We start from the raw sequence: 18,649 nt of genomic DNA on the forward strand, positions 1-18,649 counted from the left end.
CTTTTCATGGAAAGGATTTAGATTTGCAGCTAAACTTGACCACATTAGGTAGCCCCCTCATGTCAAGAAAAACAAAAATGACAAAGCACCATACCCTAAGCAAGAGGAATTCTGGTTTCACAAAGTCCAGGAGATACATGGTATCAGGAGCTCGCAGCCAATCGGCAATGGATCTGTTGGCAGAGGACACCAGTGAAGGTTACTGCTCAAGGAAGAGGCCAGGCATTCAGAAAACAGGATACCAAATCATCTCTCTCCTCTGAAGAGCAAAGTCTGGCTTTTTCATAATGCTTCACATATGCTGATGTAATATTTATGTTTTTATGTCTTACTATATAAACAAGTTCCATGAGAGTATGTTTAGTTTTGTCTTGTCCATTGAAATATACCCAGTATCAGCTGACATACATTAATAATGTCTTTTATCACTTTGTTAATTCTGCATAGAATTTTCCCAACTGGAAGAATTGAGAACATTGTAGAGTTTTATGAATCCCAGAATATTTTTCAAATTAAAAGGATTAAGCATATAACTCAGGACAGATTGGGAATATAGACGGTTAAATCCTTAGGAAAGCTTCTAAACAAAGCAGAAACCATTTTTATAAATGGTAACCAAGGACAAAATAATAATAAGTATTTCTGGCTAAAAAGTACTCACAAGGATCTGCTAAATTACTTAAAGGAAGTAGGCAGTTCTTTGGGCTTGCCCTCCACCACCTTTTCTTCCATACCCACTTGAAATAGCAGAGGGAAAAAAACTTACATTTAAACTAAGTGCAGAAAGTCTTTTAATTTTTTTAATCATGATTCTCTACACAATACAGTATTAACAACCATTTATATGGCAAATACAAGTATATTTCATATTATAAGTAATCTATAAATGATTTAAAGTAGCAAGATAATGTACATAAATTACATGTATATCTCATGCATTTACGGGACAGGCTTGAATATCTAGTGTCTGTACAGGTTCTGGGACCAATACCCCAAAGACACTGAGACAAGATTCCCAGCACACACCAGTACCAAAGAAAACAGTGCTACCTAAGTCTACTCAGCTCCATTGTCCAAGAGAACAGACACCAGGCTGCTCTATATGAGAAGACTGAACTGCTAAGGGCAGAAAGAATGCCATGCATCATGCAGGACAGGTGAGGGTGCTAATACCTGTTATTGGTTTTTAAGTAGATCATAGCCAAAGCCAGAGTAGCACCTGGACAAGTCACATCCACGTTTATGGTATCTCCTTCCTGGTGAGAGAAGTTACTCATGTAAGAGCTCCACATGTTTATAGCAGTAGTAGGAAAGCCACTACTGGGCAGCTAACCTCTCAGCCTGTGGCTTTGATCTTTCCCTGACTTGACTTACTTTGATCTGATAACTTGGAGACTTATGTTTCTCCCTGTGCATTCCAGTTTGGAAACGCCTATGACCTCCGACCATGTACTGATACAGCTGCTCGGGCACATTGAGGTCAGACATACCAATCAGATTGCTGCCATGCTGGAAAGATCAAATAACTGAGATGAAAAAAGTCCTTAACAGCAGTGAACCAGGTGCACACACATGATAAACAAGGGGACAAACTTCAGAAGAGCCCATTTTAATGTTGATGTTTCTTCCAATTACAATAAACATTATACATATTAATTAATGCTATAAATTCTCATAAAATTATGATGTATTTTTAGATCTATATACTTTTGTTTCATAAAAACATAAAAAAATTAAAAGACATAATTACACTCAGAGTGAAAGAAAAGATCAATGATATATTCAAAACCTGAACTGTGAATACCCGAGTACTTTCATTACTGTACCTGTGATCTCTTCAAGCAACCACAATAACTTACTGAATACTTACTTACTCAGTACCATGCTCAATTCTGTTGTATTTAAAATGAATTCACTCAATTCAGCAACCCTATTTGTCCTTGTTAGTTTTACTTGTTAACTTGATACAGCCTAAAGTGACCTCAAAGGAAAGCTTCAACTGAGGTATTATTTAGATGAGAGTGTCCTGTGGACATGTCTCTGGGGGACTGACTACTTTACTATAAAATTGATGTAGGGGGTTCCAGCACACTGTGGGTGACACCATCCCTAGGCAATGAGCCCGTGGGCAAGCCAGTCAGTGAGCCAACAAGCAGCACTCTCACTCCTCCATGGTTTCTGCTTCTGGTTCCTGACTTGAGCTCCTGCTCAGTAGCAGTAAACCTCGTCCTCCCTAAAGTGTTTTTTGGTCAGAGTGTTTTACCACAACAACAGAACAAAACTAGGATACTACTGAGTAGCTACTAGTAAGAATCTCATTTATAACTCGGAAGGGAAGGTGGGATTTAACCCAGCCCAAGGTTACCTCGCTACTAAATGGCAAAGTTGTATGTCAAACACAGCAGCTCTGCTCAACAGCCATGGGGCTGCTTAGCCAACAGATAGACACTAATGTAGTTAAATGATTGGCTTCATCACAAGTTGGGACCAAAATTCCAGTCTCAATCCACAGTGTGATGTATTTTTACATAGTACCACCTGCCTCTTTAGCTTGTATGTCAGATGTGAGGAGAAAACACATAGCCAACAATGACAGATTTTCAGAACGCACATAAGAAGCAACATGTTCCACTACAACATTTTGAATATCATTTAGCTTGACTAGAATACTGCCTTGGTGGTTTTTCAAAGAAATCACATTCCAAGTGAAAAATAGTAATTACATGAGATGTTTTTGGTGGTTTCAAAGAGTCTCTTGGATGGAGTTAAAGATGAGTCAAGCAGACATTGCACTCTTTCACAAAGCAAGATCTGCTATGACAACACTCTGGAATGCAGTGATAAAAGCATAGCAAAAGATGATGATGGCTATTTCCACAATTACTACAGATTCTTAAGGCGTCTAATCATATATATTTTTGCTGTTTCTATTCATGTATGTATAGAGAAAACGAAAAGAAAGTGATCAATATTCGTATGTGAATAAATGTGTACCTGAGTGTGGTGTACACGTGTGCACAGGAGTCTGTGCAGTAGGATGCTGGAAGTCCTGCTCTATCTTTCTCAGTGTGTACTGAAATCCAAACTCAAGTTCTCACACTTACACAGTAGATATTCTTACCCACCCAGCTCTGGTTTCTTCCAGAGTGCTTTATCATTCTTCATCTTAATCTTATGTCTTGAACTTTTTCAAGAAATGTCAGGACTAGAGAGATGGCTCAGAGGTAAAGAGCACAAGCTATTCTTCCAGAGGACCTGGCTTCAATACCCAGCACCCACGTGATAGCTATCTGTAACCCTCACTCCAGGGGATGCAATGCCATTTTCTGGCCTCTGCAGCCACTGGTGAACAGACATATGCAAGCAAAAATTCATACATATAAAATAAAAATAGATATCACAGTTTAACTGCAAACACTAAAATCTAAGTCAGGAAAAATAAATCTTAAAAATCTCACTTTACTATAGTTTTTCTTCACTCCAAACTAGAGACAATGAAAAAAGAATCCAGAAAGAAGAAAAGGTTGGGCACTGGGTAAGTCACAGGATAAGCATTCAGAGCTGAGTATCAAGGCTATTCCTTTCAATTCAAAGATGTTCGTTGTAAAAGCAGAAGACAGAGTACTCACCCCCAAGCAAACCATGCCTAGGGCCAGGCCAGCAGCTAAGGAATAGGATTCTCTGTCAGTGCAATATTCCATTTCTGGACCAGGGGGCCGTCCTGTGGAGGACAGAGAAACACAGGTCAAAACAGCCTATTACAAACCCCAACTTGTCCAAGTTTTAGGAGTTCATTTTCCAGTTGCTTGAGCTGTTCAAAGACACTGTTCAAAAGGTATCTAAGTTCCCAGTTTGTCTAAAACTCCTACAAGGCTCTTAACTTAACTATTGAAGCTTCTATCAGCAATGACTTTCAAATACTGGGAAAACCTAGATCTTACGCTCCCACCCCCCAAAAAAATTGCTAAGAATTGTGCTGCTAAGCCTGACAACCTAAGTGCAATACTAGCACACACATGGGAAAAGGGCAACCCCAGCCCAGCACAAACATGTGGGTGGTGGGGGAGACCCCCCAGCAAACCATCCTCTGATCTCCACACTGGAGCCAGCCCCGACACTTAAAAAATGAGACAATTACTGTTTTCACTAAAAATAAAACTTTTTACAATTTAAATTTCATTTTTTATTATTCTTTTTCTTCCAACTAGCTAGCTGATCATTATATGCTCATAAAAGCTACTTTGTTTTCTTTCATTTTTATAATTTTATAATTTTTTGTAGGTATATGTTTAAGTGAAAAATATACACCTGTAAAAAGTAAGCACTATTAACTGCATACCTATTTCAGCCAACAGGACCTCTGCAGTATGTCTGTGCGCTGTGCCCTGATAAACAAGGCCAATGCCAACCACAGCCGCCACTTGGACGTTGTGAGGCACGTCAAGCTCTGTGGATGTCGGGGGCAAGAGAGCAGGAACGTGAATGCTAAGAAGGCGGGTAACTGACATGTCCATGGTGCCAAGTTTTGCAGCAGAAACACCAAGTAGCAATCCAATGCTTGTCATTTCATGGCCCTACAAAGGCACACAAAATAAAACTCAGACTATACTAGAACACACACAAGCATGTTTTCAGAAGCAGACAGTAACCTTTGATGATGTTCACAGAAAGCTCTCCACCTAGTTTTTGAGGCATGGGACCTGGAACTCACAATCAGGTAGGCCGGCTGCCAGCAGGCCTGAGGCGCTCTTTTCTTCACCTCCCTAGCACCAGAATTATAAGGGTGCTAGACCTCAGCAGGCATTTTTATGGGAGCGCTGGGAACTAACTCAAGTCTTCAGGTTTGCACGACAAGCACTTTACTACGGGAGCTACGTCCCCAGGCCCACAAACAGTTAAAGAACAGTGTCTGCCTCTCTCAATAGTACAGCACATGACAGGCACTGAGAGTACAGTAGCAAACTGAACACATGTGCTCTCAGCTCCCAGTGTTCTAATGGGGAAAACAGGCTAAATTAAAGACACACAAAGCCACAATTAATTTAAAAGAATACAGAGAATATGAAGACTATTTAAAGGAAACTAATAATTGTTTATTAGGAGGGACTGGAGGATTATTAGAATCTCTAAAGAACCTAATCACATGAGCAGGTCAAGTAGAAGAAAGTGGGACGCTCAAGGAAAGAGCCGTGGAACAATACAAAGGCTGAGGAAGTGAGCAGGACCACACCGGCTCCGAAGCAGACAGACAGTGGAAGATGACTAAACGGTTCTGAGAAAGATACTGCCTGACACTTTGGACTCTGTTTCCTGCTATGAGGTGAACAAGAGGTGCAGGAATGAAGCAGGGCGAGCAGGACAGTCAGGAGGCAGTGCAGTAGATATATGTGGCATAATACCAGGATGGGAGGCCATGTTCTCACCTTGGTTAAATAGTCATGGATATTGAGAGTAGCCAGCTTGGTAAGGTGCCCATTCAGACCTAGGGCCATGAGAAAGCCAGCGTACTCATTGGCTAACTCAGCATGCTTTGGCTTGTTGTAAACAATCCAAGCTGAGTCTATCTGGGAGGCAGGGGCTATCTTCAGGCCAGCAGCCACACCATTATGAAAACTGGCCCAACTTGCCATATTGGGAGGCACATCAATGTTCCCACTATTAAGATCTACAGTTGTGTTTCGTGGAGGGGCTCGCCCTAGGCAGACAAAAGAGAAGGGAATTCAAAGAATTTATATAATTAAATTCAAGTCTTGGAAATAAAGTTACATTCAAAACCTCTATTAAGAGCTAGAGAAATGGATCAACAGTTCAGAGCAATTGCTTCTCTTGCACAGGACTGAGATTTACTTCCCAGCACCAATATGGTAGCTCACAAGCCTGTGTAGCTCTATTTCCTGGGAATTCAATGCCTCATAAGTTTACCTCTTTAGATTCCTTCCCACACATGGTACACATGCATACACTCAGGTACATATATACACATAAAATAAATATTTAAACACATTCTCTCTCTCTCTCTCTCTCTCTCTCTCTCTCTCTCTCTCTCTCACACACACACACACACACACACACACACACACTTTCTGCCTAGCCATGGCAGCCCAAGCCTATATCCCAAAAACCCAGAGGCAAAAGCTAGTAGATCTCTGTGAATTGGAGCCCAATCTGGTCTACATAGAGTTCCAGGCCAGTCAAAGTTCAGGGTGATATACTAAGACTCTGTTTCCAAAAACAACCATTAAATAAAGCAAACTAGACTGTTTAAAATATTTCAGAGTCCATTTTGCTAACACAATAAAATAACCGACAGCTTTGGTTCTGGACAGTCTGATCAAGATTCTCACTGCTCTACAGTGTTTGCAGATGCAGGGAGATAGAGGAAACTAAATGAAGGCCAGTGTCAGTTTAACTACACGAGTAACAAATTCCAACAGGTGACTGAGGACACTGCTGTTCATTTCAAACACTCACTCCTATGTTGTTGTCTGAATATTAAAGCAATGTTAATTTAAGAGGCAGGGAACTTCAGAAATCTGTCCTTTCTCTGACTCATAAGTCTATCCTCTTCACGTACATCTGTACGTATCTAAATATGGTGTTGTTAAAAATGCCAAACTTGTAGCTGGAGAGATGGATGACTGTGCTGTTTGGACCACTTCCTGCTTGGTTCCCACACATCCACATCAGGTGACAACCACTTGTAACTGCAGCTCTGTTCTCTCACCTCCATATGCACACACATATACAAGTAAACAATTTCTCTTAAAATGCCAGATTTAACTGAATATGGTAGCACATGCCTATAATCCTGGCATTCAAGAGGCTCCCAGGAGGATGAAGATTTTGATGATAAGAGGACACTGCAAAACAGAAAGTGTCTGTTTACAGAGAAGTTGCCCAGGGAACTAGTAAGGAGCATTCTTTAATGTGAAGGTCCACAGTGATATAAATTGAATGTTTGTGATGATGTAAGTTCAGTTTGTTTTTTTCTTTTTCTAATTCCTTTGAGTTTAGACACATATTGTGTACACAGACATGGCCAAATCATCTTTATATTCTAAATGGCTTATGTTAGCTCAACTCATCAACAGACATTTATGAGACTGCTGTGATGACCACTGTGCCAAAATAACAATGGAATAGACATTCAAAATAAATTAATGAACAAAGAAAGCTACCAAAATCTTTAGAACTTTGAAAACATCGTTTTAAAGATGTCTAAAATGTCATAAAAACAAATTCTGAATAGATGAACAGTGTTTTATTTGTAGATGTATAAACAGAGGAACGAGTGTCTCAAGAGAACTAACATTGTACACATCAGACTTTAACATCATTTACAATTTTTAGAAAAGCACTACAAACGGGCTCTCACTATGCAGCCCCAGCTGTCTGGACCTTAGAGATAGAGCCACCTGCCTCTGTCCAAGGGCTGGGATGGAAGGTGTATGCGACCACATCCAGTCCTAAATAGTTTTGTCTTTTTTTAACAATAACTCTTCTGACTTTTTATATCTTCAAATAATCACATTAAAATGCAAAATTAGTACTAGGCTCTATTCTAACTACTTTGTTTCCCACATGATAGTGCTGTTCTGAAGACTGGAGTTTGGGAACTCTTGGGAGACCTGAGGCACTGAGCGTCCTGTCTGTGTTGTGACTGCTCAGATCTGAGGAGACCTCCTACCTGCCTGCTTTCCTGCAGTAATGGACTGTAGCTTCTTAAACCAGGAGCCAGACTCTTCTTTCCCCTAAGCTGCTTGACAGGAATACTTTGTCACAGCTAAGAGAAAAGTAAGACAACTAACTCGCTATTCGAGTTTCAATAGCCACGACAGTAGCTATTAATGCTTAAAAATCAATGAGGGCAGAGAAGCATTTCTTTGGTTTTAACTATGAACTTAGTTCGCTGTTAATTAGCCCAGAATGTAACGTACCTGTCAGATTTAATTTAGGAATAGGTAACGGCTCTGTTGGCACAGGATGATATGAGAACAAGGTAAACATTCCTCGTCCTACTGGAAGGGCCATAGTTCTCTGACACAACTGGAGCAGCCTAAAATGAAATATAAACCAACACACAGCTGTTAGAGTTCATAGCTAGAATCTAACAGGAGGGAATTATTCTGAGAGGAATTAAGATGAACAGTCAAGTCCTCACGAAGGAAACTACCACAGAGAGGGGACGCCCAGCCGTTCCTCTCACAACTCGACTTCCATCAGGATGCTGAAGCACACGGAGTCCCTTTCCTTATTTACTTTGAATGAAACCCAATTCTCCTGGGATAGTAAAACATGGAGCTTGGGCTGGAGAGATGGCTCAGTGGTTAAGAGCACTGAATGCTCTTCCAGAGGTCCTGAGTTCAAATCCCAGCAACCACATGGTGGCTCACTGTAATGAGATCTGATGCCCTCTTCTGGTGTGTTTGAAGAGTCTACAGTGTACTTATATATAATATATCGATAAATATTTTTTTTAATGAAACAAATTCTATTCTGATGCTAACCTGTTCAAAGAAAGTATATTATTTGGGCTGTTCTTGGTGTAGTTCTCAGTTGAGCTGCATGAGTATGCTGAGATCCTCTCCTCATTCCTTCCACCAATACTGCCTCAAAAATGCCACCTACCTCTGTTTTGTACACGAAGAAAGGAAGTAAACAGCCACCAGATCCATACACCAAGAATGCTCAAAGTTAAAAAGGCTTCTGTTGGTCACACTAAACTTAACACCCCACTTTTGTTCCTGCATTGAATCTACTCTAAATTGGTTCTTGGAACAAAAACTAACAAAAAATTTGGAAGTTGCCATTCATAACTAAGAAATGGTTTTAAATGTTTTATTTGATACTAAGGAAAGAACCTTCAGAGGCTAACAAAGGGCTAACACTCTGCAAACAAAAATATTCATTAAGCTGATTTTTCCCTAGTTACATAGCTCATTAGAGAGGATTCTAATATTCTAATGTTCTAACGTTCCTTGAACTACAGCAGTACAATAACTGGGGATAAGTGAAATTTAAACCCAAGAAGCTGGATCCTATAGAATATTTTGGTGAAAGCTTTACACATAATCCAATTACACGTGCAAAAGTCATTAAATTAAATCAATAGCATCAATGCTGTAGCCTCTGGATGCGTAAGGTCACTAATAGGATGCTTCATGATCCCCTTAAGTACCAAGAAAAAAGACCTCCAATGAGACTTATATCTACTAACCAAAAGATACATTCTATTTCATATATAAAAAAGTACTGCTTCTCAACCTGTGGGTAGTGACCCCTTGGAGAGAGTGTCAAATGACCTTTATGCAGGGGTCATCTAAGGCCATCTACATATCAGATATTTAAATTATAATTCATAACAGTAGCAAAATTACAGTTATAAAGTAGCAATGAAAATAATTTTATAATTGGGGTTCACCACAAAATGAGGAAGTGTATTGAGGTTATGGCATTAGGAAGGTTGAGAACCACTGTACTGAAAGATCACAAAGAAAAAGAATCAATGCACTGTTGATAATCGCTGACTTCAGTGAGTTTACCATGTCCTACAAAGTGCATTAAGTGTTCTGTAAAAGAACTGACTTGATACCAATAACTGATGAGGTATAACTGTCACACTCATGTCTGTTACAGTGGAAGCAACTCATAAAATAACATGTTAAGCAATGTATCCAAGTTCATCCAGCAGTTACTACATACAGCCTTACTACAAAAGCCCCTATTTCCTAACTATGTGCTCTACCCTCAATTTCACATGATAATGTAAGTACACGTGGTGAGGAAACAGTGAGAGAGAATTTAGGACTTTTAGTATACATCAGCTTAGCATGAGTGGCGAATGCTCTTCAAACAGTATAAGAAAAGAAGCTGGGCTGGTTCACATACCTATAACCCAGGCACTCAAATCAGAAGCTCAGTGCAAGCCCTGCCTGAGCTAGAGAGAAGTCAAGGCTAGTATGTCTGAAGCTAGGGGAGGGCAGAAATAAATGAGAGGTTTCAGAGTAGAGGGAGAACCAGTTGCCTCATGCTCCTGTCCCTACAGATGGAGCCACTCCCAGCACCCTGTTCAAAAGTCAACTTCTGTTCCTAAGTGGTGTCAGGTGTTTTTTTTTCCCCACAACAACAAAGGTATCTAATACAAGTGGTGTGAGTTTAAAGCACACCAAAACTGAGTAAACAAGTGCCTCAAAGTCTATTCCTAGATCAAGACACAGAAGTGTAAGTCCAGTATATATTTCATCTACAAATTCTGTTACTCTCTTAGATTTATTTGCCTTTTCTGAAGTAACTGTTATATTTCAAGAGGAGGGAACAATTATATCCTCAAAAGTCAAAAAATAGTCTGAGCTGGATTATCCTGAGGCCTAGTAGAAAGAAAGAATTGACTCCCAAAAGTTGTCCTCTGACCTACACACATACACAGACACACGTTTAAAAAATAAGAGTTAAAAAATGAAAGGAAAACAAACTAGTCTCAAGTGTAACAGACTGGACAGAAGATGAACTATTTTACCTGTTTTCTTTTTCTTCAATGAACTCATGGTCACTGAGTTCTGGGTACTGCACCACATTGACACGGACAGGCTGCGCACTCTGAAGCAGCCTTCGCACATCCTGCACCCGTAAATCTTCACTCCATATTAACGACATAACCTCATGGTTCAAGTCATTCATGCCATCATCTTCCTCCTCGGCCTCAGTTCCAGAAGACACTTCTGATGAGAGCACCTACATAACAGATGTCAGTGTAGTGACTTAAAAGGTAGTCATGTGCCTAGCAAGAGAAGGGCAAACAGGCTAATGGAACAGAACTTTATACTAGAGGTAAGCATAACATTAAGTTTCCTCAAGTCACTCAACACTGTCATACAAGCTGAGCTCTTCTGCACTGAGACAGAAGAGCTGGCCACAGGCTCCTGGTCTCCTTATCACCCAAGTCTATGTAAGTACCTAGTTCCTAAAAATGCTAGTTTTCTGATCCAATGTTTAGTGTGGAGGCAACAATGTGAGTCTGGAAAAAAAATGGTATATATGTCCAGATAAAAGCTTACTTTGGTTCCCATGGAATAACTAATCCAAGACAAACTATAACATGCACCACACCACACTTCTACCAACAGCCCACAGCATGATGGTGCTTCTCTAAGATAGGCTGTATGTAGAGTGTCTCAGTACAAACACTACCATGCTCATACATCAGAACTACCTAAGGACACATTTCTCAGAATGTATGCCATCGTTAGGTAATAGATGACTGTATATCCTAACCTAAAGAACATAAACACAAATAGCAGAACTATGTGAAATTTAGCAACAAATAATACAAGAAACTAAATAAGCTTGCCTAAACTGACATTTAAATAATTTATAGATTAATATTTAGTGTCTATATGCTGAATGGTCTCAGGAGCAAAAGAAATCTAAATGCCAAAGATTTTTTCAAGAGAAAGAGAGAGAGAGAGAGAGAGAGAGAGAGAGAGAGAGAGAGAGAGAGAGAGAGAGAGAGAGGAGAGAGAGAGAGAGAGAGAGAGTGTGTGTGTGTGTGTGTGTGGGTGGGTGGGTGGTGATGATGACGGGGTGACGGGGTCTTAGTATGTAATTCAGGCTATCCTTGAATTCATGGTAATCCTCCTGGCTCAGCCTTCCAAGTTCTGGTTGCATACCACCATATCTAGATTTTCTTGGTCAAGAAAATAAGACTGTCTTGTATTTAAAACAGGACAAATACCAAGTCAACTAGAGTTGCTATTTAGATACAAAATTGAGACAGACTCTCATGGAAGCTGAATCTGGCCCAAGTTCATGGCAGGCAACTGTCGAGCTAGGAGACCTATGTTATACACCTGTGGTCATACTACACGTATGATGTGATGATTCAAAGGCTAACGAGACAAGCCTGATTTCTACTGCTTGCTCAGGGATGCCATAGATCTCTGTGAGTCCTATAACAGCCAGACTGTCTACATAAGGACCCTGTCTCAAAAAAGAAAAAAATGAATACTGCTACTACTAATAATAATAACAACCATAATTTTAAAAAAATTATCCTTGTTTCTGGGCTTCTAAGAACTCAATCTGAAATAGATTTAACCCTAAAAGACAAAGTATTCTTCCTCAGGCTTTAATTTTACTATTCTGGAATTAAACAATTTTATATATACCTATTTAAAAGGCTAAATTCAAGAAATGAAACCCTTCAACAAGAAGACAGGTATTACAGCTAGTCACACTGAAGGTACACAGGCTCTGGGTTTTCCTATGTAGTAATCAGTTGCCTCTACAGGTACAAATAGGAGAGCAGGCATAGCAGGTGGCTTGCTGAATCTGTACCTATCCCAATTCTGGGCAAAGAAAGGTGTCCAGGCAACACGCACAGGTCAGTCACTAAATCCACAACTCCCATGTCCAATTATAAACTCCATCTGGCTTTATAACATCAAAGGCAAACTGATATGCAGTTACCAAAAGATAAAGGTGCAAAAGAAAATGAAGACCGCTTCCCCTGTGATTTCATCTGGGGCTAAAACTGAGCTTCCCAGGTTGACACTCACAGATTTGCCTCTGGGTAAATTTCCTTCACAAGCCTGCTTGGAAAGGTCCTGACGTCCAATCAAGAGGCAGACAGCTTCTGACCAATCTGAATCAGGCTGCTCCCGACAGTGGTAGATCGCATCTCTGATGGGAAGAGCAATCCCAAAGGGAAGAGTCTCCAGATCTCTTAAAGTGAATCCTTGAAGTGAAACAAAAAAAGATGCCTTTCAGTTAAAGATCCGCCACTTCTCCATCATCTTCCAGTCAGTCAAAAAACTGACACTGCCAGTACTAAGAGCTGGCCAACTACATGAAGCAGTAAATCTCACCCGTAATCAACAGTGCTGTGAACTGGTTGGTGTGAAAAGACACCTCCACTCCTCTGTTCATCATAGCCACGAAAAACATTGTGCACATGTGCACCAAAATACAGAAACAAAAATAGGAACTTTGTCTCATTGTTTGGGTTATAAAAGGCATGGGTGGGGGCAAGTCCTATTGTCTGTCTTCAACATATGACTTAGCTACATGAATCAGCTCAGGTGAATGTGGTACTTGTATGTAAGTAAACATGTAACAGTCTCAAACAGATATTCCTGCTCTTACTCTCTTGCCCTCTTCCCCTTTGTCTCCTCTCTCCCCCGGTCCCCTCCCCCCTCTCTCTCCACTTGCTCATGGCTGGCCTCCACTTCTCTCTTTCCTCTCTCTCTGCTTTTCTCTGCCTACTACCCTCTTAACTCCCCTCCCCATGTCCTAAATAAAATCTATTCTATAGTTGAAAACACCAAGAGAAAGGCAGATCATGTGTGGGTGAGTGAAGCAGACAGTGAGCACTAGCTGCACTGATCACTGTCAGTTCAACGGTGGGAAACCAAGAGCCAAACCCACTTTAGTATCAGTCTCTACATAAACATTTCACACGCACACTTTTGAATGTTAAATACATTTAATGTTTAAAATACTTGCAAAACTCAGATCCATTCAAATTTCTTTTCAAGCAAAAAGTTCTAAACTTCACTATTTATAAAAGTTCATCAATTATTGAAGTAAAAATATTTCCTCATATAAGAATAACATTTAGGAAATATTAAGTGAGTACAATGGACAGAATTCATCCAATATTTTTCATTTATGTATCCTGTATGTTCACTGCAGAACAGCTATTGTTCTTTTGTACAAGTCACAGAAAAAAAGAACTGTAAAGACCTTTACTGAGAACAGATTCCGGGGGAGAATCAAGAAACGCATGTGGCCTCCTTGAAGTATTGCTTTTTAAGCTATTACTTTGTAGAACAGTCTCAATTTTTAGTCATAAACTCACTTCAGTCAGTGTTTTCCCTGCAGAGAGCACAGTCTCACTATGTAGCCCTAGCTGCCCTGGCACTCGCTATGTAGACTGGGCACCAAGCTCAGGGACATCCACCTGCCTCTGCCTACTACATCCTGCATGCACCACCACCAAAGTTTTTGCCCTATTATTTTTTCAAACAAAACACTTTTAAACCTAGGAGTGATGGGATTTGGACCAAGAAATAAAGAATTAATGTTCCTCCTTTCTTGTTAGCTGAGTATTCATTCATCACAGTCCTAAAATCTCCGGCCTTTTCTGTTTGAGAGCACACTCTCAAGTGCTTACACAACTGATCTTAGATGACGAGAGAGTGCCCATTTCTGATGCTGAAGTCTCAGAATGGCTTCACATTTAGTATAACTAAGGTTTGCATTCTGAGACCAATTTACAGAACTGCAGCCTCAACTGATCCACAGGGAATGAAATAAAGATTTACAATGCCCTACGATATAAAAGGCCGGTGTCCCAGCTACTCTTCTATAGGAAGTTGTAAAGGCTCCACTTGAACAATATCTCAATCTTCAGCCTTTACAGAAAACCACAGACTCCGCATGCCTCCCAATTCCAGTGAGTGTGGTCTGGAAGCAGGACCTAGATCTCAGAAACAGCGCAGCTCTTACCTACATTGGCCATCCAGACAACTAATCTCTCTGCCAGACTAGAAACTGAAGCAGAATGCCGGAAAGTAAACCTATGGAGAACAAAAGGACATTAAGCACAAACACTCAACATTGCTTCCAACTTTAAATATAAAAGCACAGTCTGAAACAGACTACCTGTTTTCTTCTTGTTCTGCTTGTGGCTTTTGGGGAGCTGAAAGGCAACAAATGAAAAATATATTTTAATAGACATTCTGGTAAGAAAAGCAACATGCAGAAGATATTTGGAAGTAAAAATTCATTAACTAAAATTTTTAAAAATGATAAAGCAAGCGGTACTGTGGCAAGCTGCAGAGGACAGCTGTTTCTTTAGACTAACACAGCCCTGTACAGCCACACTGGCCATAGAAGCCAGGTCTGTCAGATTTGAAGTAACCTGTTATGTGAAATTCAGTTGTGATTACAGACTAAATAGTAATAAAAGAGGTAAGATGTTATCTCTAAGGCTAGCACTAATGAACATTTTAATATTCTGTTTATGGGAGTCAAACATTGTAACAACTTACTTAAGGTTACTTTGGATAAATACTGGGAAGTTTCATCAGAAACACAATTCTCATCACCAAGGGTGTAGAGGGCAATACTCTGCAGAGAAAAGGAACTTGTTACTTGTTTTATCTTTTAATCTTCAGTTGTTTTTGGTTATTTTTCTTTATGAAACAGGGTCTCATGTAGCCCACAGTGACCTAAAAATCCCCAGGAATCTGACTGAGGCTGGCCTTGAACTACTGAGCCTCCTGCCTCTGACTCCCTCCCTAATGCTGGGATTACAGGACTGCACCCCACATCCAGATAACCTGTTCTTATTAAACCACTGAAGTAGAAGAAAGGAAAGCATAGTGTGGGAAGACTCATTTCTGATATACAACACTTTGAGTCTGGACAAACCTTATTCAACCAGGTGACTACTGTCACTCTCAATACGGAAGAGGATACACCATACCTCAAACACCACCCCACCCCACCCCGCCCTCGGTGTTTTATCACAACCCTTCTACACAGATGTTAAAAATAACTTTACCTGTCCCCTAGCCCATCTGTCCTACATGATATAGATGGGATTACACAGGATGGGGTCTTCCCAGTTCTACATTTACTCCTTTAGGCTACAGTCAGTAATTTGTCCCTCTTTACTGAGCGGGTATCCATTACAGAGATGTACCGACTTAGTGCATCTACTCAAGAGTTGGCGAACATGGGCTGGAGAGATGGCTCAGTAATTAAGAGGAGTGGTTCCTTTTCTAGAGGACCCAGGTTCAATTCCCAGCACTCACATGGTGCCTCTCAAACACCTGTAACTCCAGTTCTGGGGAAGCTAATGTTTTCCCTCCATGGATACTGCATACATACTATATACATGGTACATAGTATAACTGCAAGCAAAAGACCCACACAAAATAAAATTAATGGTTTCAGAATTTTTCTTAAATTGACACACAGGTTGTTCCCAGTTTCCATCAGTTAAAAGAAAACTGCTTAATGCCTTCACATTCTGGTCCTTATGACCATGTATTTTATATCAGAGTAACTTGCTTCAGTTTATGGTAAATACATATTAAAATTTACAAAATTTTGGTGTATTCTTCTATTTCCATAATTAAGAGTTTCAGGTGCTCCATACTTTCATGTGTTTAATTATCCTTACAGGTACCTAGTCATACCCTAATAGTATGCAACAGTGGTACTATCTCAAAGGATCTCATTTAGTCTTTAATTTCTTTAGAAACAAATACATGCAAAATAGCAAGAAAAATGCAAAATAGTTCAAATGACTTAACATCACCTAGTAGGAAATTACTCCTGTACAGTGTGTAGGATATATGTGCATGCATATTCCCATTGAGTGTTCATGTGTGACTACGGACATGTATATCACAGAGCACATATGTGAAAGCCAGAAGACAAACTCAGATGGTGGTTCTTGTCTTTACCTTGCTTGTGGCAGGATCTCTTAGTGACAGTTCCTTTGGAAGAGAAGCCAAGCGACCTAAACCACTGAGCCATCTCTCTCTGGTACCACCCAACACCCAACAGGGGCTTTTGCTCACTGCTGTGCAAACCAGGACCTGCAAGCTTGTGGGGAATCCTCCCATCTCTATCTCCCACTTTTCCTGTAATCATATTAACTATGAGGCTATAATATCCTTACTTATGGGGCTGGAGAGATGGCTCAGAGGTTAAGAGCACCGACTGTTCTTCCAGAGGTCCTGAGTTCAATTCCCAGCAACCACATGGTGGCTCACAGCCATCTGTAATGGGATCTGATGCTATCTGAAGACAGCTACATTGTGTTCGTATACATAAAATAAATAAACAAATTTAAAAAAAAGAAATAGAAATGACATATTAAAAAAAAAATCCTTACTTATAAGTATCTCCACAAATCACCTAAGCACCCACCCACACACACAAAGGGCCATAGGAGTATTCCAACAAGAGGTATGTAAATTAGGTAAATTCACAGACCCAGAACAGAGGTTATCAGGGATCAAAGAAAGAGGAACAGGAAATTACTGCTGTTGGTGCATGGCCCAAGCCTGCCTGGGTTACAGAATACAGTCAACTCAACACCTAGGATGCAAGCCTTTGGGCACATTTGTAACTGTCTAGACTAAGGTTAGTCTCTGAGAATGTCTGAAGGACTATCCCGATTATCTTAACTGATGCATTTCTCAGTACCATTCCTTAAGCAGAGAAACCCACACCATGTAAAATGAGAGCACAAAGTAAGCACATACGCGTTAATTCATTGGTTTCTGCTCTTGACTGTAGACGTGATGCGACCAGCTGCTTCAGTTTCCTGATACCTTGTCTTTTGCCCAGAGATGGACTATAACCTGGAATTGTGAGCCAAATAAGCCCTTTCTCCCCCAAGCTACTTTTCTCAGGGTGTTTTATCATAGAAACAAGAATTGAAACTAATTCGGATGATGAAAAAAATTGTAGAGAAAGATGGTGGTGATGATTACATATGTGAATTTAAAAACACACAGAACTACCTTTCTGTACCCCTACCTGGAGCCATGAAGGACTGAGAAGGCCCTATTCAACATGAAGCAGAACAGAATAGAAAAGTGATGGGAAAGAGGGAAAAATACTCAGTTTACTAACTTTCACGAGAGGATAAAAGTAGTAGGAGTCCCCTGTATGATGAAACCCCGTTTCTGGAACGCTCCCTACCAGGCCTATATACATACCAACAGCAAGAAACAGAAGCACGTGTAGTGAGGAACTCACCTTTACCAATGCCCCATGGTTCTATATCCAAGTCTGAGAATTGCATAGTCTGAGGACTGCATTAACTATTAAAGAGGAACAACGTCCCAGGACTTTTAATAACTATACATAAAGTAATCATAAAATAGGCAAAGGTTAAGATAACTTCTAAAAATAGTAATGGGAAAAAAGTACCACAAACTAATTTTAAGGCTTACTATGAAACTATAGCAATAAAGACAGTGTGGAGAACAGATACATCAATAAACCAGGAAAAATGTTTCCCCAAAGTCCAGACTGGAAAAAAAAGTGCTCAACAGACTTCTGACAAAAGCACAAATATAAAAGGAACAGTGACAAAGAGAGTAACAAAACTCAAGTCAGGTGGTAGTTTTTCCCCAGGATCGCATCAGTCTGGATGCTGAGGCAAGATCACCTGCCTACCCTGGTCTACCTGGTAAAATGCTATGTAAAAAGGGAGAAAGAGAAATTCTCTCTTGGCAGAACAACGGCACAAAGTACAAAGCAGGACAGCAGCAGAAAAATCACATCCTGACAGAACTCCTCAGCAGAAACCTCAAAACATCACCACAGTCACTAGGAAATGCAATTTAAGAGCACAGTGAGGTGTGGCCATAGATCAGTCACGCTGAAGTATCAATAATGGATGAGAATTCAAGGAAAGAATCTCTTAACATTGCAGGAGGCACTGTGAAACTGGAGAATGGTTGGCAATTTCTATAAAGCTGAGCACACACTTAGTGCATATCCATCAGTCCCAGTCCTCAGTCCTCACCCTAAGGAAATGAAAATTTACGCTGACGTGAAGGTCAGTGTGTGACTGTTTACAGAGTATAGTACTTAAAACCACTAACAACTGAAACAAACC

At 40.2% G+C, this 18,649-nt stretch overlaps 1 protein-coding gene across 2 annotated transcripts in view; it reads right to left on the reverse strand.

Moving 5' to 3' along the window:
- Positions 1-18,649, reverse strand: part of ANAPC1 (anaphase promoting complex subunit 1) — a 71,004-nt gene that overhangs the window by 23,647 nt on the left and 28,708 nt on the right. For both annotated transcript variants that reach the window (XM_080931419.1, XM_080931420.1), the window contains 12 exons: positions 15,051-15,129; positions 14,662-14,698; positions 14,506-14,576; positions 12,555-12,733; positions 10,517-10,731; positions 7,938-8,056; positions 5,424-5,695; positions 4,340-4,574; positions 3,630-3,721; positions 1,375-1,509; positions 1,174-1,256; positions 95-173 (listed from right to left, as the gene is read on the reverse strand). In XM_080931419.1, the coding sequence (XP_080787545.1) occupies positions 95-173; positions 1,174-1,256; positions 1,375-1,509; positions 3,630-3,721; positions 4,340-4,574; positions 5,424-5,695; positions 7,938-8,056; positions 10,517-10,731; positions 12,555-12,733; positions 14,506-14,576; positions 14,662-14,698; positions 15,051-15,129 (1,596 nt within the window). The remainder of the gene's footprint in view (positions 1-94; positions 174-1,173; positions 1,257-1,374; positions 1,510-3,629; positions 3,722-4,339; positions 4,575-5,423; positions 5,696-7,937; positions 8,057-10,516; positions 10,732-12,554; positions 12,734-14,505; positions 14,577-14,661; positions 14,699-15,050; positions 15,130-18,649) is intronic.

This window comes from Micromys minutus, assembly GCF_963924665.1.
Source record: "Micromys minutus genome assembly, chromosome: 17".
Lineage (NCBI taxonomy): Eukaryota > Metazoa > Chordata > Mammalia > Rodentia > Muridae > Micromys > Micromys minutus.